Consider the following 26744-nt stretch of genomic DNA (forward strand, 5'->3'; position numbering starts at 1 on the left):
AAACTGGAAGTCAAGGGGATGTCCATCAATTGGGGAATGGCTGAATAAATTATGGTATATGAATGTAATGGAGTACTATTGTGCCATAAGAAATGATGAACAAGAAGACTTCAGAGAGGCCTGGAAGGACTTATATGACCTGATGCTGAGTGAAAGGAGCAGAACCAGGAGAACTTTGTGCACAGCAATGACCACGGTGTGCGAGAGTTTTTTCTGGTAGACTTGGAATTTTGTAATAACACAAGAACTTCTTAAAAAAAAAAAAAATCCCAATGGTGGTTCTCAAGGCAAAATGCCTTCCACACTCAGAGAAAGAAATATGGAAGTCATTTGCAAAATGTAGCAGATCATGTTTGTGTATGTGTAAGTTTTTGTGTATCATGTTTTGATTTGTTATATGATTTCTTTCATTTATTTTAGTCTGACTACATAGCATGACTATAGTGAAAATACACTCAATAGGAAAGTACATGTAGAACCTATAGAGAATTGTATGCAGTCGTGGGGAGGGAGGGGGGAAGTGGGGGGTAGGTGTGGGGGGGATAAAATCTCAATTGTATGGCAGTGATTGTTAAACATCAAAAAAATAAAAAAAATTTTTAAAAAATTTAAAAAAAAAAAACCTACTAGATTTGGAATTCAGGGACCCCAGTTCCAATGCAAATCTCTTCTTACTGGCTCTGAGACTTGGGCCTCAGTTTCCTCTTTATAAACAATACACAGATGATCTGGAAGGTCCTCGTACAAGCTCCATATCTTGTGATCCTATTTTGTCCACTTAGCATTTTGTAATAAATACTTGGTAGGAAACAAGTTTATGAATAGAAGTTTCCAGAGGGAAAAAAAGATGAAAAGTTTAATAACCATTCTCTATTTCAGTTTTGAAAGGAAATATAAATCGCAAACTTAGCAGACTGAATGCAACACTTCTCCATATGTGCCAGGTGTGCGACACCATCAGTATGGGGTACCACCCTTACAGAATTTGAGCCATCTTTATCACTTCCTTATCTTGGAACACTCCTATCTTTAACTTCCCCAAATTCCTTCAGAAGGCCTTCTCAAACTGCTAGGGATCTTCCATAAGGGCCCCTGATAATGCATGGACACCAACAGAGCTGGCAGATTGCCCATCTGTTACCTCTTCGTCTCCCTTCATGACTGACCTACCACCTTCCCAGCTCCTGCATTTCTTGATTATTTCTCATACCCGGTTCTCCTGAGCCATTCCTTATAGCTAATATGCTACTACCTACTGGTGGAGATGCCTTTATGACTCTTGGGGTAACTTGCAACTTTATCTTTTAGAGACCAAGACTGCCCATGAGTCACCATTAGGGCACTGAGAGGCAAGTGATGCAGGAAGCATCTTGGAGTCATTACAAACTGTTGGGGGTGTAAGCTCAGTTCCATGTGGACAGTCTCAGGCGGGTAAAGGTAAGAGCTTCTAAACCTTAGAGTTCTCATGAGGCCCCCCAGGAAACAGCAGCGAATTGAGGAGTGAGATCTCATGTATTTCCGCCTCTTCCCGTGAGAACGTGATGGGAGAGAGCATCCCCGCCCTCGAGACTGGCCCAGATCTGGGCACACCTATTGTTATCTAACAGGCACGGTATTCAGGTGCAAACTATGTGGCAGGAGAGCTTAAGTAGGGTCAGGAAAGCCTGAAGGCGCTCTTAGCACTGAGGGGCCCTTAGAGGACAGAAGGCCCCTCTTCCTTCTCTTCTCTCTTCCCTCCCCCCTCTCTCCCCACTTCCACTTCTGTTTCCAATCTCTTACTGTAAGATCTTTGCCTCCTTGGGAGATTCCCCTCTCTCCTAAGGAAGAGTTCCCCCTGCACATGTAACCAAGACCCTGAATAAAGCCTAACCCTTGTTCGACTCCGGAAAGTCTCTTCTCTCATACGTTTATCCGGTTTGGCCAGCCGAAGACCTGCGATAGGTAAGGTAAGACTCGGGTAGCCCTCAGGCCTCTAGGCCTGGCAACAAACATTGATGAGTTTCTCCAACATCACTGAATCTCGTCTCCTACTGCTCCTGGGAACTACCAACCCCAACCGTCTACAGGGTCTGTCCAAGGTTCGTGTCCCAAGGGACCAGCCGTGTGAACTGTCCACTCAAACGTACATTCAATTCAATAAGCATTTATTAAGTACCTGCTGTGTGCAGGGCCCTTAGGGGGCTGGGCATGCATTTCGGGTAACCCTACAAGCTCCTGCCCACAATAAGCTCACATTCTATTGGGATAATTCAACATATACATAAAATAATTACAGGGGTGAAGTGAGCACTAAGGGGGGGGGTGGGGGGGGGGAATGGGGATGGACTCATGAAAGCAGTGAGGAGCATGACTCAGCTAAGCCTCAAAGGAAACTATGAATTCTCAGAGGTGGGAATGAGGTAGGTGCTTATTCCACGAGTGGGAGATTACTTGGATAAAGGCATGGAGAAAGAAGATAGCAGGCAACTGGGCTAAAAGAAACGAATAATATAAATGAATAATATAAAGGGGAATAACAGGAAATGCCCAGAAAGGCAGGTGAAAGGTGGTTAAATACTAAGTTAAGGAGCTTTTTATTCTAAAAGCAAAAGGGAGTCACTGACGACGTTTTAAAGCAGGAAGACAGCATAGTCAGGACTGTGTCTTAAGAATATTCAAAATCTGTCAAATGTGTGGAGGATAGATTTGAGAGGAAAGAAAATGGAAGCAAGGAGACCTGAATAGTTGGGCCAAACTCTGCAACATTATGGATCTAACTTTGGGGGCTCTGCAGGCTCTTGGTCTGATGTCATCTGCAAACAAGACCATCTGGAGGACCTCAGCATCTTCAGGGAATCCCTCTTTTATCTGGACTCCACACCCTACATCCTCAAATACTGGCCCTTTGGTGAACGCAAGCTTTATTCTGTGGCCCAAGGGTCAAAGTTCTTTTTGCTGTTGTAATCTTCAAAGCACTGGATATGACTAACAATGATATGGAAGACAAGTGTGATAAAACGTAAAGCAACTAAGAGGCTGTTTGGTGTTAACTGTGGAAGCTACGTCGTGATCATGAAGTAAAAATGTACATGAATAGAATTTTTATAGCAAGTTCCCCATTATCAAAAGCTACTTGAAATTTCAAGAAACCTAAAACTTCTCTCCTTTAGATAGGAGAAGGAAAAAGCATTTCATCTTTCAGTTTAATAAAACATTTTTACAAGTCAGCAATAGCCCCATGAAACAAGCTACACCCAGGGAAATACAGATGTGTTGCTGCTGCTGCTGCTACTGAGCTGAACACTTGGGCCTCCACTGGGAATTCCCTACTAAGATTTAGGAATCTCAGGAAGAAGGCAAGATTTAAATGTCTTATAAATATTCATTACTACTACCCAATAACAAAGAAAATGTTATACTGGAGAAAAAAACTGTTCGGTGATCTGAGAATTAAATATAAAACACATTTAAGAAGCATTCATTATCACTTTAACTAGCAACTAGTTTGTGGTCCTACTGAATGCTTACTCTTCATAGTCAAATGTTTACATGGTTTTTCTGATAATACTCACCCCCAGTTAAAAGTTACTTACCCTCAGGTAAAAGGTAGAGAAAAAAACAGTTGCAAAAAGAAGGCAAACTAAGGGAGCCCAGAGAGAGGAAAAACCTGGTTCCTAAATGCTATCAACTGTCCACAGCAAGGGAGCATTAATATTTCAAAACTAAAATATCATTGCAATAAATAGTGATGAAGCACCTGCTAATGTACAAGGCAGACAGCAAGAATGATTTGCTTTTCATATGAGCTCTCATGCTGCAGCACAAAGAAAATGAAAATTCCCCTTTTTCCCATTATTTTCAAGTATATATTTTAAAAGCTAATTGTTATAATATAGCTCAGGATTCTGAATCTTTCTTGAATAAATCTCATTTTATTCAAATGACAGATGCACAGTTCAGGCTGAATTGTTTAAAGTACCAGACTAAATCTCAGGGCATTAGGTTTGGTTCTAAGAAAAAGAATAAATTAAATATTTTTTACTAAAAGCTTAATTGTTCCATTTAGTAATAGGCAATTTAAGAAATTAGCATGTCTTTAACTCTGATGATCCATCAACCAGGAGAAAAACTGTTCTAATCTACTCTCAAACTACCACTTTTCAACACACACGTAAGTTACCCTGAACATTAATATGTCCTAATCTGTCATATTAATACAGACCTTAAAATTGGGGAGTAGAAGGGAGGAAAGAGGAATTATAAAAAGGAAGAGAAAAGGAAATTCCTAGGTTGAGAAAAGCAGTTAACAGATCCCCCAGGCTAAAAGACAAGCCAATTTTTTTGACTAGGCTTTTGAAAGACTCAATTTCTTAAAAGCAACAAACAGTTATATAATGTAACTGTTTTCATATTAATGTCAACAACATAGTTGCTTCTGTACTTCAAAAAAGGTCTATCTAGAGATTTTTTTAAAATGTCTTTTCCTTTCCAGCCACATTTGGGAAATCAAGATATTTCCCCTTTTATCTTGTGAAATATGCTGGAATTTTGAGAGTCAGGTATGGTTTTACTGAAAGCTATGAACTAAAAACGTAAGTCCTTTCTGCCTGAGGTGCCATTTGGCAAGTTAATGTAAGGCGTTTGTACATCATGCATTTTATCAAAATCTTTTCTAAAAGGGAAAAAGGATTCTTCAACACAATAGCAAAGTCTCTTCCCCAAATTCATTCATATTTTCTTTGTATCTTTTGGCAGAATCAGGTCTGTTTATTTCAAAATATGTAAATGTCACAAATCACAAAGACAGGATGATTTCAACAAGAAACGCAGCACCCTCAGTTTAAAATCGTTATCTTCAGGCCCTTAAATAAGCACAGCAAAAACTGGCTCCAATTTACCTTTAAAAAAAACAAACTACTTTATCTGAATTCCAGTTTTCCAGAAGGTTTTATCCTACCCAAAAGAATAAAAAATTTTTAACATTCTATTTAAATTTTCCTCCTCCCTGATGGGCACCAGCATTTTCTCATTAAATGAAGGAATTTTGCTGTCACTAAGACTTGGCTGCTTTTAGAAATACCTAAGATTCAATATAAGCAATACCACCTCTGTACCTTGTAAAATTATTTGACTGAAGTAGTTGATAAGAGCAAAGCCGAAGACATGTGGTTTTGGGCCATCAAAACAGGCACAGAGCTGATTTAGACCAAAGGGTTAGCAGACATTTCTTTCCAGAAGATCTCAAGTGCAGAAGGGTGTTGACCAACTGATCAGGAGATTACAGGGGTCTCTTTTTCTCTGCCTATACCTGGATTCAGGTCACAGTCCTGAGTGGCAGTGCGAGGGAAAGAAGGAACACTAGCACACCAGAGCTTGTGGCCCCAGGGTAGCAGGGACTTTCATCACAGAGCAGAGAAGAATGCTTATGGTCACTCAAGACCAAAAAGCACAGGCCAGGAGAGTAGCAAACACACCTTTTCTTAGATCATAACTCGCTGGAAGAATGAAAACTTAATAGGTCACTAGAAGTATCTCTGAAAACAGTTGCACAAAACCCTTGAAGCTTGGGACAGACAATGTGCCCTCCACCCTGGAAACAGAGCCCTACTTTGATAAAGAGCTAAAAATGAAGACAATGAAAAAATGAGCAAACAGAAAAAAATTCTGACCATAGAAAATTACTATGATGACAAGGAAGATCAAAATACTCAGAAGCAGATAATAAAGTCAAAGTTCTAATATCCAAAACCTCTAAGAAAAATATGAACTGGTCTCAGGACATGGAAGAGATCAAAAAGGATTTTGAAAATCATTTAAGGGAGGCAGAAGAAAAATTGGAAAGAAAAAAGAGAGTGATGCAAGAAAATCATGAAAAGAGGCAACAGCTTGGTAAAGAAGATACCAATAAAAACTGAAGAAATTAACACCTTAAAAAAAGAATAGGTGAAATGATAAAAGAGGTACAAAAAGCCAATGAGGAGAAGAATGCCTTAAAAGAAGAATTGGTCAAATGAAAAAAAGAGGCACAAAAATTCACCAAAGAAAAAATTTCTTCAAAAGTAGAACTGGTCAAATGGAAAAGAAGGTACAAAAGCTGAAAGAAAATAACTCCTTAAAAATCAGAACTGAGAAATGGGAAGCAAATGACTTTATAAGAAATGAAAACAAAAAGCCATAAAAAATGAAAAAAAATGGAATGTAACATGAAACATCTCATTGGAAAAACAAATTGACCTGGAAAATAGATCCAGAATAATTTAAAAATTATTGGACTACCTGAAAATCCATGACAAATAAAAGGTCTAGACATCATCTTGCAAGAAATTATAAAGGAAAACTGCCCTAATATTCTAGAACTAGTGGGTAAGGAAAATGAAAGAATCTACCAATCATCTCCTGAAAGAGATCCCAAAAAAGAAAACTCCCAGAAGCCAAATTCCAGAGCTCCCTGCTCTTGGAGAGAATACCACAAGCTGCCAGAAAGAAACATGTCAAGTATCATGAAGCCAAAGTCAGGATGACACAATTTAATTGCTTCTACATTAAAGAATCAGAGGGCTTGGCATATGATATTCTGGAGGGCAAAGGAGTTAGGATTAAAATCAAAAATCACCTACCCCGCAAAACTGAGTACAATCCTTCAGGGGAAAAATAGATATTCAATGAAATAGAGGATTTTCAAGTGTTCTTGATGAAAAGACCAGAGCTGAATAGAAAATGTAACTTTTGGATACAAGTGACTCAAGTATAAAAAGGTAAACAGGAAAAGGAAATCATAAGGGAATTAATAAGGTTCAACTGTTTGCATTCTGACTTGGCAAAGCGACACCTCAAACTCATAAAAAACTTTCTCATTAGGGCAGTCAGGAGTATGTGCATATATACAAATAGAGACAGATAAACAGCAGACAGACAAGAGTGGAATATGACGGGATGATATCTTAAAAAATAAAATCAAGGGGTGAGAAAGTAGAATGAACTGGGAGAAAAGAAGGGATAGAATGGGGTAAATTATCTCACATACAAGAGGCAAGATAGGGGACATGGGAGGGGATGGGGAATGAGTGAACCTTACTGTCACCTGAATTGGCTCAAAGAGAAAATAACATACACTCCATTGGGTATAGAAATCTATCTAACCCTACAGGAAGGTAGGAGGGGAAGGAGATAAAAGAAAGAGGGGGAGGGTGATAGAAGCTAGGGCAGACTGGGGGAGGAGTCAGAAACAAAACACTTTTGAGGAGGGACAGGATAAAAGAGAGAGAACAGAAAAGGGAGGGTTGGATGGAGGGAAATACATTTAGCAATTCTAACTGTGAAAAAAAATTTTAAAGTTTTCTCTGATGAAGGCCTCATTTCTCAAATATATAGAGAACAGAGTCAAATTTGTAAAATTAGGAGCCATTCCCAGCTGGAAAATGATCAAGTGATATGAACAGTTTTCAGATGAACTAATCAAAGCTATTCATAGCCATATGAGAAGGTGCTCTAAATAGCTATTGATTGAAGAAATGCAAACTGAAACAATTCTGAGGTACTACCTCGTTCCTATTAGATGGACTAATGGGACAGAAAAGGAGAATAACAAATGTTGGAGGGAATGTGGGAAAAATGAGACATTAATGCACTGCTGGTGGAGTTGTGAACTGACAAACATTCTTTAAAGCAATTTGGAGCTCTGCCCAAAGGGCTGCGATGCCACAACTAGGTCTGCATCCAAAAAGAGATTAAAAAGCAAAGGGGAAAAGGACCTATATGGACAGAAATATTTACAGCAGCTCTTTTTCTGCTGGCAGGGGTTTAGAAATTGGGGGAATGCCCATCAGCTGGGTGAACAAATTGTGCTACGTGACTGTGATGGAATACGATTGTGCTATAAGAAATGATGAATAGGATGCTCTCAGAAAAACCTGGAAAGACTTACTCATGAAAAGTGAAATGTATACAAAGTAACAGAAATATACTGCAAGATGACCAGCTGTGAATGACTTACTATTCTCAGCCAACAACGATCCAAGACAACTCTTTAGGACTTAGGATGAAAAATGCCATCTATCTACCCCCAAACAAAGAAATGATGGTGTCTGAATACAGACTGAAGCATATTTTTTTACCTTATTTTTCTTGAGGTTTTCTTTTAGTCTATGTTTTCTTTCACAACATGACTAATATGGAAATGTTTTGCATAACTACATATGCATAGCCTGTATCAAGTCCATGTGATATTATAGACCTCAAAAAGGAAGAGGTGGCAGGAAAAGAGAAGAGTTCACAGCGGTTCGGGGTCAGTACAAGCAGAAGCATCCTGTCATTAGCCAACCTAAAGCTCTGAATGCAAAAATACTGCTCCACAAGGAGTCAAGGAGTGGGTGAGGACAGGAATAGGAAGGAGAAAAAGGAGGAAAAGTCCAGATGAGAACGAATATGTCAGTGTGTGGGAGGCTGAAGAGGAGAGAGGGAATCTGGAGCTTTTATAAGGCACTGCCTCTTAAAAAAATAAAAATAAAAAGTAACTGCGGCAGAGATCGGGGGCTCTGGCAACAACGCCTTGAGCTTTCCGCGCACAGCTGCCCAGGTGCCCCCCAGGTCTGCCCCTGCCCGCTCCCGGCCGGGACACCTCATCTTTGTCCGGGTCCTCTCCTCCTCCTCCTCCTCCTCGGGCGCCCAGGGAGCTCTCGGTCTCCAGGGCCGGCCCCGCCACTTCCTTTCTTTCCCTCGCCTCCGGCTCGGCCCCGCGGCAGCTGCGCCGCCGCCCCCTCCTCCTCCTCGGGAGGCCAACGTTAGCGGTCTCGGGGGACCCTCCGGCTCTGCCTCCACGTTGGGGAGGAGGGAAGGAGGAGGAGGAGGAGGAGGAGGAGGAGGAGGCGGCCGCAGGGCAGGGGAAGGAAGGACCCCCAGAGCTGGAGCTCAGTCCGGACCGGGGGATCGGCTGCTCCGGCCCCGGATCGCACGGAGGAGGCCGAGCGAGGGGGCGAGCGGGCGAGGAAAGTGACCAGGAAAGAGACGGGAAGCGGAGGGCCGCGGGGGAGAGGCACGGACCGACCGACAGCCAGACCGCCGGCCCCACCCCGCCCCCTGCCCCCGGAAGCGCCGGAGCCGCGGCGCACACAAAGCGCCCCCCCCCAGCGGAGGCCCGCGGCGGAGCCCGGACTTACCAGACGAGCCCGGGCGCGAGGGTCGGGGGGCGGCGGCGGGCGGCGGGGCGGGCTGTCCGGCGGCGACGGGCGCGGGCCCCGAGTCACGCCGAGCGCAGCCCCCGGCCCAACATGGCCCCGGAGCGCCCGGGAGCGGCGGACAACGGCTGCGGCGGCCGGCGGGCGCTCGGCGGCTCCGGCTCGGGCGGCGTCAGCTCCGGGCTGCGCTCCGGCCCCGCGTCGTGGGCCCCGCGTCGTGGGCCCCGCGTCCTGGGCCCCGCTCGCACTGCGCCGACGGACGGACGGACGCCTCCGCCTGCTCCCCCCCTCCCCGCCCGGCGCGAGGGCGGGGAGCGGGGGGAGGGGGAGGGGGAGGAGGGAAGCCAACCAACCAGCGGCCGCGGCCCCGGGAGCCCGAGCGGGAGCCGCCGCGACCAGCGCGACCCCTAGTGGCCGCGGCCGCGCAGCGGGAGGGAGGGGCGGGGCGGTCTCCAGGGTGACGGGGAGCGCCCCGCCCCCAGCGCTGCATCTGCCGCTGTGCGCTGGGAGAGAAGTCTGGAGCTGGGAGCGGAGCCCCCCCCTACATAGAGCGTGAGACACCAATCCCCTCTCTCTTACAGATGGGGAAAATGAATTGCCCAAGGTCGCAGAAGCAGTAAGTTCCGAACCCAGGTCCTCTCCCTGCAGATCTAGGGCCCTTTCACTGAACAACACAGGATTCCAGGTGGGGAAGAGATTTTCCCTGTTGGGGGGCAACCCCTCTGTGGGAGGGACTGATGTAAAAAGGGTCCCATGAATATCCATTTATATTAATTGATCAGTAGGCCTTTACTACAATGGGTAGAATAAGAAGCAGCAGGGCCAGGTTCTAATATTTTCTCCTACCCATACTAGCTGTGACCCAGAACAAATGCCACAAACCTTCCAATCCTCTAGGAAACTTTTCAGACTATGGCAGAGAGAATGTGCCAGCCTACACCAATGCAATAACAAATCTAGTCCCTATGCCTATGTAATGTTATCTATTAATCAACATGCATCAATTAAGCACCTAATAGGTACCCAGGGTGCCACCACAGACTGAAATAATCCCTTGTTCAGTGACTAACTAAAAAGCTTCTGGTTCATTCTAACACAGAATCATAGATTTAGAGCTGAAAGGGACTTCGGATGCCAATTCTTCATTTTACAGAGGAATTTGCCCAAATTCCAGCCGAATGTCAGTGGTAGAACCAGACATCTACTTGAGACCTCCCCTGATCCCACCCACTGGAAGGCTATTAATACTATCCTGTTCAATTTTCCTTTCACTGTAGTTGATAAATGCTTGTTGAATTGCCAAAGTGACAGAACTATGGGAAGGAAAACCATCAGAGTTGGCATAGAAGACCTAATTTCAAATCCATATTTACTACCTGTCCATCTTTGGACAAGTCATTTTACCACTCTGGGCCTCAGTTTCTTCATCTGTGAAATGAAGTGCTTAGGCTAAGCTCTAAAGTCCATCCCTTTTAGCTCTTCATCTGCTATTGAGTGAGTGTTTATCTGTTATTAGTTCTTTGTAAGCAGGAACTGTTACCTTTTTTAATGTTTGTAGCCCCAGTGGCCTAGTGCAGTGCACATAGTAGGCATTTAATAAGTGTTTGCTGGATTGAATTGATATGCAGAGTTTAGACAGGGTATTATAATTCCTACCCTCCTCCTGAAGTTTACTGTGTAGTGGAAAGATAAGATACAACCACACAGAGCCATCATTGGTAATAGTGCATAACAGTATTATTAGCATTGGACTTAAACAAAGTACTTCCTGAGATTGAAGGTAACCTTTGAGATCACACTTTCGCTAGCACCAATCAGAGCTTATTTTAATTGCCAGGCAAGACAACTAAAAATTAATGAGTTCTTCCTTTTTGTAATTGTAGAAATAAAAAGGGAAATCAAGGAAAGGGTGGGATGATTGCATTTGAGTTGGACTTTAATGAATGGGCAGAAAAATTGAACAGAAGGAAGAACATTGGTACAACCTCAAATAAAGTATCGGCATCTAGGTGGCACAGTAGATAGAGTACCAGGTCAGGAGTCAGGAAGACTCATCTCCCTGAGTTCAAATAGGGCTTCACACCTGGGCAAGTCACTTAACTCTGTTTGCCTCAGTTTCCTCATCTGTCAAATGAGCTAGAGAAGGAAATGGCAAATCACTCTAGTATCTTTGCCAAGAAAACCCCAAATGGGGTCACCAAGAGTGAGACATGACTGAAGAAAAATAAATAAGCTAAGGTATTTGAGGAGAGAGGATTCAAGCTATATGTGAGGAGGGGCCAGAGAATAGTTTGGTTTGACTGCAGTCTTAAATCTGTAGAAAGCACTAAAATGAAATAAGGCTGAAAAGTCCTTGCATTCCCAGGATGTAGAGGACTTTGAATGCCAGGCAAAGGACCTTAAGCTACCTTTTTTTTTTTTTTTTGAAAGTAGAGTAGTACCATGGGCAGATCTACTCATTAGAAATGTTATCTGGCAATGGATGAGAGAACTGTTGGGTTGGGGGTGGGGGGCAGGGTAGAGAAGTAAGGAAAATTACTAAGAAAACCATTACAAACCACAGGTGGTGGTTATGAGAGCTTCTTAGGTGGAGACAGTGGGAAAAGAGACTATGAATGTGAAGGATATCACAAAGGTAGCATCTTTCAAATGGTCTTTTATGGTACAGTGGAAAGAAGGCTGAATATGGAATCTCAGGACCTTAGGGTGTAGAGGAGAGAGAGCAATGTACTTTTGGACAGAAAGACCTGGGTTCCATTCCCTGCTCCAACATTTACTAACTGTGTGAACTTGAGTAAGTCACTCCCTCTTTGAGCCTAAATCTCTAAAATGATTCAATAACCTCCAAGGTTCCTTCTACCTCTGTATCTATACCTCTCCCATTTATGATCTCGGGCAAATTATTTAACCTGTTTGTTTATCTGTAAAATTGGGAGGAAGGAGAATAATCTCTAAGGTTTCTTCTATTCTGTACTATTTATGAGTAGAAGACTTTGACTAAATACTAGAAGTAAGGAAAAGTATCAAAAGATCTTCATTGTTACAAACAAGGGAAGGGACTTAGCTTTAATGATGGTGCCATAGACAGAAATAGTGATGTCAGAAGGAGGAACAGAAAATTATGTTAATATCAGGTGGTATCTACTAAGGCAAAGTGAAAGAAATTATCCTTATATTTCAGGTTCATTTGTTCCACTTCACTCCCTGCTCCCTTCCTTCCCAATCCCTAACTATGACTTTGGTTGGACAAGTTCTCTGTATCTGTAAAATGAAGGGGTTGGACTATGTAGCTTCTGAGGTCCCTTCCATCTCCAGAGCTATAACCTTATTAATTCCTTTTCTCCCTGAAGAAGCCAGCATAAAGAGGACGGATGAAAGTAATTATGTAGATGATACTAAAAATTAAAAGCTTTTGCCTGGAATATCCAGGTAACTGAACTTTAAAAAATCCTAACTACTTCAGTTTTCCACTTTGTCTTATGTAGACACAGATACAAGATCAATGACAGCTATTGCTCCTAATGGGCTTTATTGGGATGAAGTGGGGTTTTTTTCCCTTTTTTAGGAGGTGGCTGTTTCTTTACATCCTCACTTTCCTCATTCTGGTAAACTCTAGAATGAACTACAGAGTGAAAGTGGAAAAACAGCATGAAACCGATCCAGTTCGCTTTCCCACTAACAAGAATAGAGCACAATGTTAAAAGGAATCTTAAATCAGCAAGGAGGGAATGATAGGAGGACTGAGGAGTGGAGGCCATGGCAGGCTGGGGCCTGGAAGAAGGAAAACCTGCGGCATCAAGGCCATATATGGCCCCCTAGGTTCCTAAGTGCAAAGGGCCCTGAATGGCAAATACTTAAAGAACACAAAACACCAGGAGAGAAATACAATGGGAATCTCATTTACTCCCACTTTAATAAGTAAGTCATAGAAGTTGAGATGGAAGGTTTAATGCAAATTCCAAGCTGCACTAAGAGGAAGTTTGACAATTGTCCTAGGGACACATTACTTCCTTTCCTTCCCCAGCCCCCTTCCTTTACAAAATTACTGATTTATGCTTACTGCTGACTTAATTCTCTTTTTTTGTTGGCTAAAGTTCAGTTAAAATAACAAAACACTCCTAAACGAGGCCTCTTAATGCTATCACCTTCCTGCTGATATCTTGTTGGTACATAGTTGTTTGCATGGTGGATGCCCCATTAGACTAGTTCCTAAGCTGCAAGGGTGGAGAACCTGAGGCCTCAAGGTCACATGTGACCCTGTAGGTCCTCAATTGGAGCCCTTTGATGGAACCCAGTCTAGGTCCTCAAGTAAAGGGCCACATGTGAGGACTTAGACTGGATTCTGTCAAAGGGCCACGCTTGAAGACCTAGAGAGCCACATATAGCCTCAAGGCCACAGGTTTCCCATCCCTGAGACAGTAGGGACTGTTTTTTGCCTTTGTAACGCCAATGCCTACTTAATGTTTATTGACTGAATGTTCAGGCCCCCAACCTAGGTTCTAATACAGAGTTCTTTCTCTTTGTACTAGAGTCACAATATAGTGAATGGATGAATGACTAAAGCAATTCTTAAGTCTCTGCTGTGTACAAAGCCTTGGGGATGCAAACAGAACAGTAAGACAGTCCCTGCTCTCAAGAAATTCAGAACTTAATGGGGGTCAGAACACAAATGGAAGTTTCACATACAAATAAGATGGAACAATCCTATGACCTTTAGGGTGCAGTGGTGCACGTGCACACACACACACACACACATATACATACACACATGTATATGTATATATAGATATGTATACTTTTTTTTACAACTCTTGATAAAGAAACAATGCTTTTTATTTGATTTTTCAAATTAAAAAAATTGAAAACAAAGCATAAAGTGGCATCATTTTCAAGCTTCTTTTTCAAAACAGATAACTTTCAAGTACCACATTATGGGCCTTAGTTAATAGAAAGGTTTTGAATAGTAATAATTAAGGTAAGTCTAAAGCAGCAGGCTGAGATGTCATGGTCAGTATTAGCTGCTTCTCTTACAGATCACATTTTCTCTAGTGCAAATCAAAAGATTCTCCTAATCGCCAGCCACAGAAACTTGAAAAGTAACCTCTGTTCTTCCTATTTTTATTGCAGTAGTAAAGAGTTGGCAATTAGATGATGATTTTATGGATGATAAATGAAAGATAAGACTCCAACTAGTTATTCTGTAGCTTTGCTGCAGCCCTGGACGGCCATACTTAGTTATTATTTTCTTCAAGAAAGGACCATACAGTACCTATAATAAGCAAAAGGGAAGAAGGTTTGTTTTGATTTGGTGGTTTTTCTAATCTAATCTTCATTGCAGGATTAATGTTGGATTTTTTTTTCCCCCTGTTGTGATACCTAATCATTTTTTTAGTTTGGTTGGAATTGTTTTCTCTGACCTTGTAAAATTTCCAAGAAATCCATGATTTCAAGTGTATGGTTATTCCTTTCTCTTATACACACAACCCCTTCAACACCTAAGTAAATAGATCATTAGCTTCTTTCTCTGCTTCCAGTGTCTTCCCTACTTCAATCCATCTTCCACATAACTGCCAACATAAAGTTCTCAATAAACAGATTTGACCATGCCACTCAACAATCTTCAATAGCTCCCTATTACCTATTTACTCCTCTGCTTGGCATTTAAAGTCTTTCATGTCTGGTGCCAGCTTATTTTTCCAATTCGTGTTATGTCTTTTCACATATTTGCTGTCCCCTGAAATGGATATTTCTACCTCCAAACCTTGGATATGTTGTCTGTCCTGTCTAGAATGTCATCCTCTCTTCCTCCTTATCTTCTTTCGAGGCTCAACTTGGGCTTCTTGTGGCAATCCTTTTCTGATCATGCTAGTTACTAGGGTTCTCTCCTTTCTCAAATTATCTTGTATTTACCCATCTATTAATATTCTGTGAGAGTCAGGATGGAATAGTGGATAGAGAGCTATCTCAGAATTAGAAAGACCTTGGTTCAAAAGTCTTACTTCTATACTGACTGTGTGACCCAGGGCATATTACTTAACCTCTCTGTTCTAGGGAACTAAGACTATAAACTGCAGAAAAAGTGAAAACCTGCATTGGTTCAGTGAATTTCCTCCCCTGGGAGTTCCCCACATCAAAGAAATCATAGATCCTATCCCTATCCTTCTCATTTCTCACCTGGCTGAGCTACTTTGGGACCCCACTTAACTGACTTCTCTGCCATGCGCCAGAAAGCTCCTTATTGGGTTAACCTTGGTATCTTGTAAGATCTCACTAGCCTTGGTGTTCTACATCATCATCACCCTCTGGCTCCCTGATTGGAGGGTGGAGCCATGAACGCCAAACTTCCATTTAAGGAGAGAGCTCAGCTAAGACATCTCATTTTTTACCTGGCTGCACTATTTTGGGACTTCTCTCACTGCCCCTAAATCTGGTACCATCTCCCTCATGCCTCCCTTTTCAACTTCCCCCATTAGACAGTAAGCTCCCTCAGGTTAGGGACTGTCTTCTTTTTTTCATATTTGTATCCCCATCCCTTAGCACAGTGCCTGACACACAATAGACACCTAATAAATGTTTACTGACTATTTCTTGGCTGTCTAATCTCTTTGGATGTTATATTGCCTCACGCTAAACATAGTGCCTTGCACACAGTAGGTACTTAATAAACGTCTGTTTTTCTGGTGAGCTTTCCTGCATTTGGCCACTCTGGTTCTCCATCACTGCTGAACAGTTCATTTCAGTCCCATAAAATTTTATTGAACACCCACCATAAAACTATGAAAGGCAGCATTGCACAGTAGATGGATGGATGGATAAATTAACAAATAAAATGAAAAAATCATTTATTAAGTGCTTATTATATACCAACAATTATGCTAAGTGCTAGAGACACAATTACTTTCAAGGAACTCACTCTTTAATTGGAAGAAAAAACACATAAAAGAAAGTTCAGCTGTGGGGCAGGTGGAAATCCCAGAAGCCTTGAGTGTCTAGTAGCAGGGCAGATGACAAAGCTCAGGGGTCCTTCAGTTATGTCAGTGTCAGGTGCCAGTGCTAATGGTCTGCAGGATACAGAGTCAAGGCAGATGGTCCTCCATCGCCTCAGAAGGAAGTAAATCAGTAATGACCATCTCCTCCAAACCATGTGAACAGTCAAGCAGAGCAGATGGGTTTGGGTGGTCCCAGTCACAAGAGGCAGTCTCTGAGTCAGAAAGACCTTGATTCCAATCCTATCAGTGACATCTATTGTGTGTGATCCTTAGTTCGTTAGATCCTTTATCCTTTCATGCCCCTAGACAAACTCTAAGTTACAGAATGATTTCTGATCTACATTGTGGAGGCAGTGACTGCCCCTGGGGGAATTCTTTTCCAGAGAAGTCACAGAGAAGTGATGTGACTTGTCTATTCACACTTCCCAAAACTGTAGTATGCACAGTTGCCTTTTTTTTTAACCCTGGCATAGAACTTTACATTTATCTGGATTAAATGTCATCTTACAGTCAAAGATACCATGCCATAGTATAGCAAACACTGCACCTGGAGTTCAGAAAACCTAAGCTCAAACCCCACTTCTGCCACCTAGGTGCATTAAGGTTCAACTTGGATTTATCTAGTGAAGAGATGAGATTCAAACATAGGTTTCCTGATTCCAAAATCCATGTTCTTTCTATTAATACCTAGCACTTATATGATAAGAGCTAGCATTTATATGGCACTTAAAGGTTTGAAAAATGTTTTATACAGATTAACTAATTTTCTCTGGCTAACACCTCCAGGCTGTCCCTATACTATGTTATGTTATAATCTACTATTCTGTTACAGATACTATTATTATTCCCATTTTACAGATGAGGAAACTGAGGCTGAGAAGAGGTAAGTGGTTTGAGCAGAGTCCCACAGCTATTCAGTGTCCAAACTTAGGTCATCCTGACTCCAAGTCCCATGATTTATTCACTGGGATACCTAGATTAGTTGCCTGTAGCTACTACAAGGCTCAATGCACAACACTGTTCCCAAGGATGTAGAACACAGAGAAAAGTAAATACAAATTCTGTAGGGAAAGCCATTCAAATCTCAAATCATATTCACTGCTCTGCACCTGGCTCCAGACTTCAACTTCCTGTCAATACTCTTATGTCTACAGCCATAGAAAAGACTAGATTAAGAAACATCAGCATAGTGCAGAAGTATCAAACATGCAGCCATAACACTCCTGCAACATATAACTCACCCCAAATTAAAATGCAATTGGGAAATATTTAGCAAAATAATAAAAATACAATAAAACATAAATAAAGTTAATACGTGGTTTTTCAAGTCAACATGGCTTAGTGGCCCCATTTCTATTTGAGTGTAACACCACTTATCTAGAAGGTTAGAATCTCCCTCTTCTCATATTAAAACTATAGGGAGCTCTCTATTGAGAGAGGGGCTTATTAGGGCACCTGGAAACAATTTCTTGCTTTCACAGATCAAATACCCTGCCCTTCTGATTGTGCTAACATATGGAGAAGATGACAGAAGCAAAGATATGGAGACAGGAATGGACAGATCAAAAAACAGAGGAAAGAGAGTAAGCTAGTTTAACTAAAATATCGAATACTTGTGAGAGAGCTAGGGGAGTATAACATTAACATGTTGAGAAAGGTAGGTGGGAACCAGCTTGTTTGACGTCACTTCCTGGAAAAATTCTAACAAACTATTAAAAAGATGGTTTGTGGACATTTACAAAAGGAAGCAATGCTCACCAAGAACCAACCAAGTTCGTCAGGAATAAGTCATGACAAACTTCACTTCCTTTTTGAATAGGGTATTAGACTAGGGTAATGCCATCTGACGTAGTCTAAATGCCAACATCCGTCTTCAGACAATAGAAGAGGTCATGAGTGGCACTGTTACTATAGAGATAATACTGATTTACAAGGTAGAAGTGGTTCCCAAAGTAAAAGTGACAGGAACCTCAGGAGTAAGAGTACTCCATACATGGAGGTAAAGGCCAGGCACATACCCATACCTTAGCTTTGGGAGAAAAGAGATTGCAAAGAATTGAGAGAAAAGATTAGTGAAATTCTACACTTCTGCGGAGTAGCTAGATGGTGCAGTGGGTATAGTACCAGACCTGCAGTCAGGAAGATATTTTCCTGAATTCAAATCTGCCTTCAGACATTTCCTAGTTGTGTGACCCAGGGCAAGTCACTTAACTCTGTTTACCTCAGTTTCCTCATTTGTCAAATGAGCTAGAGAAAGAAATGGCAAACCACTCCAAGGAAAAGCTGTTTAAAAGAGACCAGTGAAGATACTCAGGAAAATCAACCACCAAATTTGATTTTTAATACCCTCTTCTCTCCTCTGACTGCTATCACCCTGATACAGACATTCATGACCTCACGCCTAGTTTATTGCAGTAGCTTGCTCACTGGTCTGCCTGTCTCAAGTCTCTCCCCATGCCAACTCATCCTCCATTCAGCTGTCAATTTGATCTTCCTTAACAACAGGTCTGATCACATCACCACCACCACGCCCTCAATAAGCTTTGGTGGCTCCCTATTACCTCAAGGATCAAATAGATAGAGGTGGAGAGAGTGCTGGGCCTGGAGTCAGGAGGACTCAAGTTCAAATCTAGCCTCAGACACTTACTAGCTATCCCTGGGCAAGTCACTTAACTTCTATCTGCTTCAGTTTCCTCAACTGTAAGGTGGGAATATTAATAGCACCTACCTCCCAGGACTATTATAAAGACCAAATGAGAGCATTTATGAAGTGCTTAGCATAATGCCTGGCACACAATGGTGCTTAATAAATGCTTGTTCCCTTCCCCTCTATCACAGTTTCAAGGGATAGAGCCCTGGACTTGGAATAAAAAAGACATGGGTTCACATTCGCAAGTTATATGTTTACAAGCTTTGTGACTCTGGGCAAACTTCTTAACTTCCCTCAACTTCAGTTTCTCTGTCTGTAAAACGAAGAGGTTATTCTCCCTGGCCTCAAAGGCCCTTTCTAGTTCCTAAACTATAGTCCCATATAATAGAGTTGGTGGATTTGATTGACAAACAGCTCGAACTCTGAAAAGTCATGAGAGTGAGAAAAGTGCTTGTTTCATGAATGGAGGCAAAAAAGGGAAGAGAGAAGAATCTTCAAATACTAGGTCGGCAAGCTTGAGATAATTTCCTGGAAAAAGTACTAGAGCGTATTATTGAAAGGATGGTTTGTGGGCATTTCTAAAGGGAAGTGATGATCACTAGTGAGCCAGCACTCTCACTTAGCACACCAGACATTTCATTTCCTTTGTGAATAGGGTTATTAGGTTGAGAGCTAGCATATCCAGAATTCAGCAAAGCGTTTGATAGAGCCTGCTATAACATTTGTTCTTGAGGACAAGATGAAAGGAGAAGTAGGCAAACAGTATTCTAATTCAATGGTTTCAGAGATAGTCAAAAAATAGACCCAGAGCATTGCTATATAACAGACCTGTGTCACCTTAGGAGAATGTCTCTAGTGGAGTGCCCCAGGGATCTTTTCTTGATTGTGTAAAGTTCGGTGTTTTATCAATGACTTGGATGAAGGTGTAGGGAGCATGCTGTCAGTTGTACAGGTGACACGGAACTGGAAGGAATAGCTAATAAAAATGGGTGACAGAATCGGTATCCAAAAATATCTGGACATGCTATGCTATGATAATGATTATATTTAATGATAAATGACATTGTGTCGAATGTTGTTGTTGTTAATGTTGTGTAGTGTTGTCCTTTGTTTTTGAAGAAGACCAATGGCATCACAGATCAGCTGGTGGAATTTTAAAGGTGAGGTGAAATAACAGAGAGAGAGCTGGCCTTGGAGCCAAGAACACCTGAATTCAAATACCACCCTTGGCACCTCCTGCATCCCTGACCCTAAGCAAGTTGCTTATTCTGTCTGAGCTTTAGGCACCTCTGCAAAGCAAGTCACCGAGCATCTATCTAGCAGCTACTCTGCGCCAGGCACTGGGAGTACAAAGAAAGCCCATGCCCTCAAGGAACTCACAATCTAAGGGGAATAAGAATAAGGATCTCTAAGACTATTTTTTTTTTTTTTGCAGAGATGGTGCCAACCTGAACTGGTGGAAGGAGATTCTTCACAGGGGAATACACTGTATCAGTGAAATCACAGGTCCAGTTTCCATCCTGTCTCTTTTAATATTCCAAAGTGTTTTATACATGACCTCATTTGATCCTCACAACCACCCTGTGGGAGTAGGTGTCACAGTTATTATCTCCCTTCTAATTTTTATAATATATGATATGATATGGTATGATGATACTACATAATATAACATAATATAGAATATGATATTATATGATACAATATAACAATATGATACAATGTAACATACTATCTATGATGTAACATAATATAACATCATATAATGTAATATAGTATTATAGTTATTATTATCCCATAGAGGTAACTGGTGGTTCTGTGGATAGTGCTGGCCTAGAATCAAGGAGACCAGGGTTCAAATGCAGCCTCACATGCTCAGTGTCTATGATTTCCAGCTAAACAATCCTTCCCTTATTGACTCACTATTCCCTCCTCCACAGTGGTTCTCCCAAACCTTTTCATCCCTCCTCAAACTTTCCACAGTTCTCTCTCTGTCCATTCCTCTAGTTAAGAACCTTGCCTCATGTTTTGTAGAAAAAATTGGGGCCATTTTCTAGGAGCTCCCCCTTTTCCTCTCTTTCTCATCTCCTATCACTCAGGTGCCTTCTGTTGCTCTCTCCTCATTCACCCCTGTCTCACATGATGAGGTGGCCTAGCTCCTTGCCAAGGCTAAGCGTTTTGCTTATTCAAGTGATTCCCTTCCATCTTATGTCCTCCAACAGATTGTTCCCTCTGTGATTTCCCCACTCTCTTACTTATTTTCAGTTTTCCCCTGACTATTGGCTCATTCCCTACTGCTTACAAACACGCCCATGTCTCCTCCATTTTGAAAACACCTCACTTGATCCTTCCATCCCTGCTATGTTTCTTCTGTAGCTAAACTCCTTGAAAAGGTCATCTACCAAAGTGCCTCTGTTTTCCATCCTCTTGATCTCAATTCATTACAGTCTGGCTCCTGAGCTTTTTATTTCACTGAAAATGCTCTCTCCCATGTCAGCAATGATCTTTTAGTTGCCTAATCCAATGGCCTTTTCTCAGTTCTCATTCTCCTTGACCTCTCTGTGGCCTTTGACCCTGGTGATCATTCTTTCTTCCTTGATACTCTTCTCTCTAGGTTTTTGGGACAGCAATCTCTCCAGGTTCTCCTCTTCCCTCTTTGACTGCTCCTTTTTTGTCCTTTTTGTAGATTCTCCTGGATTCTCTAACCGCAGGTGTCTCTTGGGTTTCTGTCTTGTCCCCTTTTCTCTTCTCCCTCTATACTACCTCACTTGCTGATCTCATCTCCCCTCATGAACTTAATTGCTATCTTTATGTTCATGATTTTCAAACCTACCTTTCCTTCCCCAAACTCTCTTCTTGACCTCCAATCTCACATCTGCAATTGCCTTTCACATCTCAAACCAGATGTCCGGAAGACATCATGAGCTCAATATGAGCTCAGTATCTTTCTCCCTAAACCTACTCTCCTGTACTCCTACTTTCCTAGTTACTGTAGAGAGCAACAGCATCCTCTCCTCCCCTCCTCTCAGGCTCATAACCTTGGAATCATTCTAGATTCCTTAACATCTTTCACACATGCCCCCTTCCTAAATTCAAGCTGTTGCCAAGGCCTGTCCATTTCATCTTTGCAACATCTCCCAAATATGTCCCCTTCTCTCCTCTGCGATGGCCACTATACAAGTGTGGGCCTTCATTCCCCTCATACCTGGATTGTCAAAATAGCTGCTGCTGAACCTGTCTGTCTCAAATCTCTCCCCACACCAATCCTTCCTCCACTTAGCCACTAAAGTGATTTTCTTAAAACACAAGTCCAGTACTGTCTCCCCGACTCAATAAACTCCTCTGTGAGCAAATATAAAATGCTGCATTTAGCATTCAAAGCCCTTCATAACCTAACCCGTCCTACCTTTCTGGTCTTCTTACACCTTACTACCCTACATGTTCTCTTTGATCCAGTGATATTGGCCTTCTGGCTGTTTCATGAAAAAGACACTCCATCATTCAGGTCCAGGGGGATTTTTCTCTACCTGATTCCCATGCCTGGAATACTCTCCTTCCTCTGCTTCAGCCACTGACCTCTCTGGTTTCCTTTAAGGCCCAACTAAAATCCCACCTTCTACAGGAAACCTTCCTCAACTCCTCCTAATTCTAGTGTCTACCTTCTGTTAATTATTTCCTTATTTATCCTGTATAGAGCTTGCTTTATGTATATTATTTTGCATGTCATCTCCCCCATTGGATTGTAAGCTCCTTGAGGACAGGAACAGTCACTTAACCCTGTTTACCTCAGTTTCCTCAACTGCAAAATGAGCTGGAGAAGGAAATGCAAATCACTCCAGCAGTCCGACAGACTCAACCACAAAGTTAAGCATCTACATTGTACTATGCCTCAGGGTTACCAGGACAAAGAATGAAACAATTCCTACTCACATGAGAGCTTTGAGAGCTTGAGCTTACTTGGTATAACCTTTAAGAATCTATAACCACCTAAAGCTAAATTGTTAAGAAAAATATTTCTAGGAATTATATAATTTTAATGCATAGTAATATTATTGAGATCCCCTTGTGGAATTAAATTGCTGTGATTTTAAAAAAAGTATTTCATGACATAGTAGGATATATCTGGAACCAAAAAGTCTTGCTTCTGAACTTGATGTTCCATCTCTAAGCCTCAGTTTCATTTTCTGTAAAATAAGGGAATTAGTCTCTGAGGTCCCTTCTATTCTAGTTCTAGAGCAATAATTCTTTAGCCCAGAGATTGCCATAGGTATGAGGAACTTCCTCTCCAATGCAGAATAGCACCTTCTCTCACAACTTGTATACCTGGGTCATTGAGTTTATCATTTAGGAAATATATTTTTAGACAATATACACTTACAAGAGAGATGTTATTAAATGGATATTATCAGATTGGTTTTGTCTTATCAGCAAACATATACGTATTGATTATTCTACCAAAAGTAGTCCTTTTGGTCTTGTTAAATTTCTCAATAATTATCAATTATTCAAAAATCAGAGTTGTTTCTGAATTTTAAAAAAGTAAGAAATCAGTTAGGTTGCAAAGAGGCAACACCTCCATAAATAAGTCAATTTTTAATGAACTGAGCCATACAAATGACCTATCCTTTACATAAGCCAGACTGCAGCAGCTTAAGGCCTCATTATTTGAATGTCATTTGGACAAAATCATAGGATCACAGACTGAGATATGGAATTGACCCTAGGAGCCAATCTAATCCATCCCCTTCATTTTTACTGAACTCAGGCATATCATCCAGGTAAGACTCTATTGGAGGTTTTTTTGGAAAACAAAAACTGAATTCTTTTTTGTTTGTTTGTTTGTTTTTTTGTTTGTTTGTTTTTTCAAAAACTGAATTCTTAAAAAAATTTTGAGAAAATAAATCTTTTTTAACGTATACTAATGTTACTGAGTTTTGAGTTTGAGGATTTAATTTGATATGATATTTTAAAAAGTATTTTATGGCGTAACAGGTAGAATGATACATCTGGAACGTAAAGTCCAGAAAGGTTAAGTGATTGTCCAAGAGGACACATTAGCAAGTGTAATTATTGTAGTAGTTTGTCCTTTGGTCTCTACGAGGTCCATGACATCAGAAGGTGATGGTATGACTTGCAAGCAAATTGGATATAAGTGAGGGAGCACTGTGCAAAGTTATGAACCTCCCTTTCTCCTCTGGAGCCACCTGACTCCAGACATAGATCAGGACAACTGGAGATGGTCCTGATGCAGTGGGAGACATAGGCAGGATTTGAATTCCAGATCTTTTTAACTGCCAAACCCAGAACTCTATCCACTAAACCATTTAACTGCCTCATTACAGCTACATTACATATTTCACTAAGATAAAAAAAAAAAATGGAAATTGGGAGCTGCCCAAATCCCAACAGAATATCTGTGACCTGCTTTGAAAATCAATGCCTGACTTGACCCTAATATTTGATTTTCATAATTGACTTTGCAATCAGTTTCATAGATGAAATGTAAGTGAAGTACAAAATTCTTGGCATGGACTCAGCCTTTGAAACAGCTCTGGGGCCACTCTTCTGAGATAATATTGTTTTTCATAGATTATCTCTTGAAGATTAACTGTATGACTTTTATGCAGCTAGCTTTACCACTTAGGAAACCACTGACATGCTATCTTCCAGGATTTAAAAGTTAGATTAAAAAAACAAATACTGAAAAGGGAATTCCTCCCCCTTCCCCCTTTATCTGTAAAATCCCAGGTGGAGGGTGGTTGGGTTTTAACTGCAGAGGTTTGATATCCCAAACAGCTGCTAACATCCAGAGAGCCTTAGTTAGGAAAGCTGACTGGGAGAATGATGTCATCAATGCATGGGAGGAAAATGAAGCCAGCAGCCCAACTCACTCTTGGCAGTTAAGAGAAGGAAGCAATTTTCAAAAAAAAAATTTTTTTTAATGCAATTATTCACTGTTCAGTGATAAAATGCTTAGGGAATGTTAATCTCTAAATATTTTGCAGGACACTGGAGAGCCTAAGAAGAGGTTGTTGGGATCTAAGGAAAAGCTAATTTTTAGATTACGATCCTAGGGGACCCTCTTTATTACACTGGCTTTCCTCTGTTTATTAGAGAAAAAAAGAAAATGAGTTTTATCATTGGGGTTCTCACCTCTTCTTGCTCTTCGCCTCCTCCTTCTATTAGTCCCTTGGTCTCTTTCTTGGTACAGATTGGCAATTTCAACCCTAATAACCAGTGAAAATGCTTTGAGTCAGGAGAGGGAGTGTCTTGTACAAGAAACACTGTGCAGATCAGTGCCAATGGATCTCAGAGCTCATAGGAAGGAGTAAGGTAAAAGAATATTAAAAAGGTAGGAAGGGAACAGGTAATAAAGCCTTTTATATTTTATCCTGGAGGTAATAGGGAGCCATTGCAATTTACCAGATGGGGGAGGGGGATGATATGTTTACATATGTGCTTAAGGAAAATCAATTTGACAGCTGATGGACTAAAATGGGGAGATAACAATGAGGGGAGGTCATCAAGTGGCTATTACAATTGCTTAGATATGTAATGAAGTAATTGTACAATTAATAAATTTAATAAAAAGTACAATTGCTTAGATAAGTGATGAAGACCGGCAGTTAAGTGGTGGCAATGACAGAAGAGCAAAAGGTGGGGGGTTGTGTATGAGAGGTGTTATTAATGTAGAGAGGACAAGACTCGATCACTTAATTGGATATAGGGGGGTACAGAGACTGAGGAGTCAAAGATGACTCCCTAAGATGGGAGCCTGAATGACTGGGGGGATTGTGGTGCCCTCCGCAGTAAAAGGGAAGGTGGAAAGAGGGAAGAATGTGTTGGTGGGGGCGGGGGAGGGGGATGGAGGGAAGATAATAAGTTCAGTTTTAGACTTGTAGAGCTGAAAAGCTGATAGGGGAGAGGAATTGTGGGAACATGGCAGAACAAAGCAGAAAATTTGCTAAATTCCCCCACAAATAACGTGAATGCCCCAAAGTGAATTTTAGAGCAGCAGAGATCATTAAAAGTCGGGGTAGAGCAGTTGTTCAGTCTGGGAGGACTTCAGGAAAGACCCCAGGGTGGTCCAGCTGAGGCAGCAGGGAAGTGTAGACCCCTCCGGGCAGACACTGCTGACTTAATGAACAGCAAGTCCTGGGGGCAGCCTCAGCTTCGGGATCTTCTGCTCGGAGAAGGTCTGGGGGTTGGGTGGCTGCTAAGGCGGGGATTGAGGTGGGGAGGGGGGTGGCCCCAGGTGGCTTGGGGGGTGGGAGGAAGGGCAGATACACTTAGTGCGCAGCTACGGGGCTGGCTGCTCTCAGCAGAGAGCGAGTCCCTGGATTCCCTTCCATTTCCCGTTCGGGTTCCAGGAGTGGAGTGGAGGGCTGAAGCTTGTGGGTGCAGGGACCACTGGGAGTGAGAGCCTTTGTGGTGTTGGGATCCCTGATAGGGCTCAGGGATGGAGAGGAGTACCTGAGGACCCTCATGGACAGCACCTGGCCTTGGGTTCTAGAACATTGGAAGAACCAGGAAGTGAAAGGCCCCTAGAGAGAGCTCAGAAAACAACGACACGAAAAGCCTAAGACTTTTATTTCCCTCACCTCAGGAACAGTGCCTACCCCAATATAAACTTAACTCTCAAGAAATAGACTATTTAAAAAAAGAAAAGCAAGCTGACCATTGTTACTATGTCATAGTTACTTTGTTACTATGAGATCAGGGTTCAAACGCAGAAGACAATGAAGTCAAACAAGGTATTTATAGTTTCCAAGAAAAATGTTAACTGGTCACAAGCCCAAAAAGAGTTCTTAGGAGAGCTTAAAAAGAACCTTAAAAATTAAATAAGAGGTTGAGAAAAAGTTGGGGAAAGAACTAAAAGTAATGTAAGAAAAGCAAGAAAATTATTAAAAAGAAAGTCAAGTAATTAAAAAAATTTACTGAAAATATATTAAAAAT

General features: G+C 41.7%; 2 protein-coding genes across 2 annotated transcripts in view; one reads left to right on the forward strand and one right to left on the reverse strand.

The window, feature by feature from the left end:
* The window catches only part of CDK17 (cyclin dependent kinase 17), a 147375-nt gene extending 138129 nt beyond the window's left edge, over nt 1–9246 (reverse strand). Inside the window, exon 1 of the mRNA XM_072655635.1 lies at nt 9135–9246. The gene's annotated coding sequence lies outside the window, so the exon portion shown is untranslated. The remainder of the gene's footprint in view (nt 1–9134) is intronic.
* Nucleotides 1995–23655, forward strand: LOC140532048 (uncharacterized). The gene is made up of 3 exons (XM_072650599.1): nt 1995–2078; nt 8547–9837; nt 13682–23655. The coding sequence occupies exons 1-2, from the start codon at nt 1995–1997 to the stop codon at nt 9561–9563; spliced, it is 1101 nt and encodes a 366-aa protein (XP_072506700.1). The 3' UTR covers nt 9564–9837; nt 13682–23655.
* Nucleotides 23656–26744: the final 3089 nt, after the last annotated feature.

This window comes from Notamacropus eugenii, chromosome 3 (genome assembly GCF_028372415.1).
Source record: "Notamacropus eugenii isolate mMacEug1 chromosome 3, mMacEug1.pri_v2, whole genome shotgun sequence".
NCBI classification, from domain to species: Eukaryota; Metazoa; Chordata; class Mammalia; order Diprotodontia; family Macropodidae; genus Notamacropus; species Notamacropus eugenii.

What these genes read in the sequence shown, in the direction of transcription:
- LOC140532048 (XM_072650599.1), top strand. Translation starts at nt 1,995, where the DNA reads ATGAGTTTCTCCAACATCACTGAATCTCGTCTCCTACTGCTCCTGGGA. An exon ending in GTCTACAGGGTCTGTCCAAG is followed by an intron (nt 2,079 to 8,546) that starts GTTCGTGTCCCA and finishes TTCCGCGCACAG; the next exon opens with CTGCCCAGGTGCCCCCCAGG.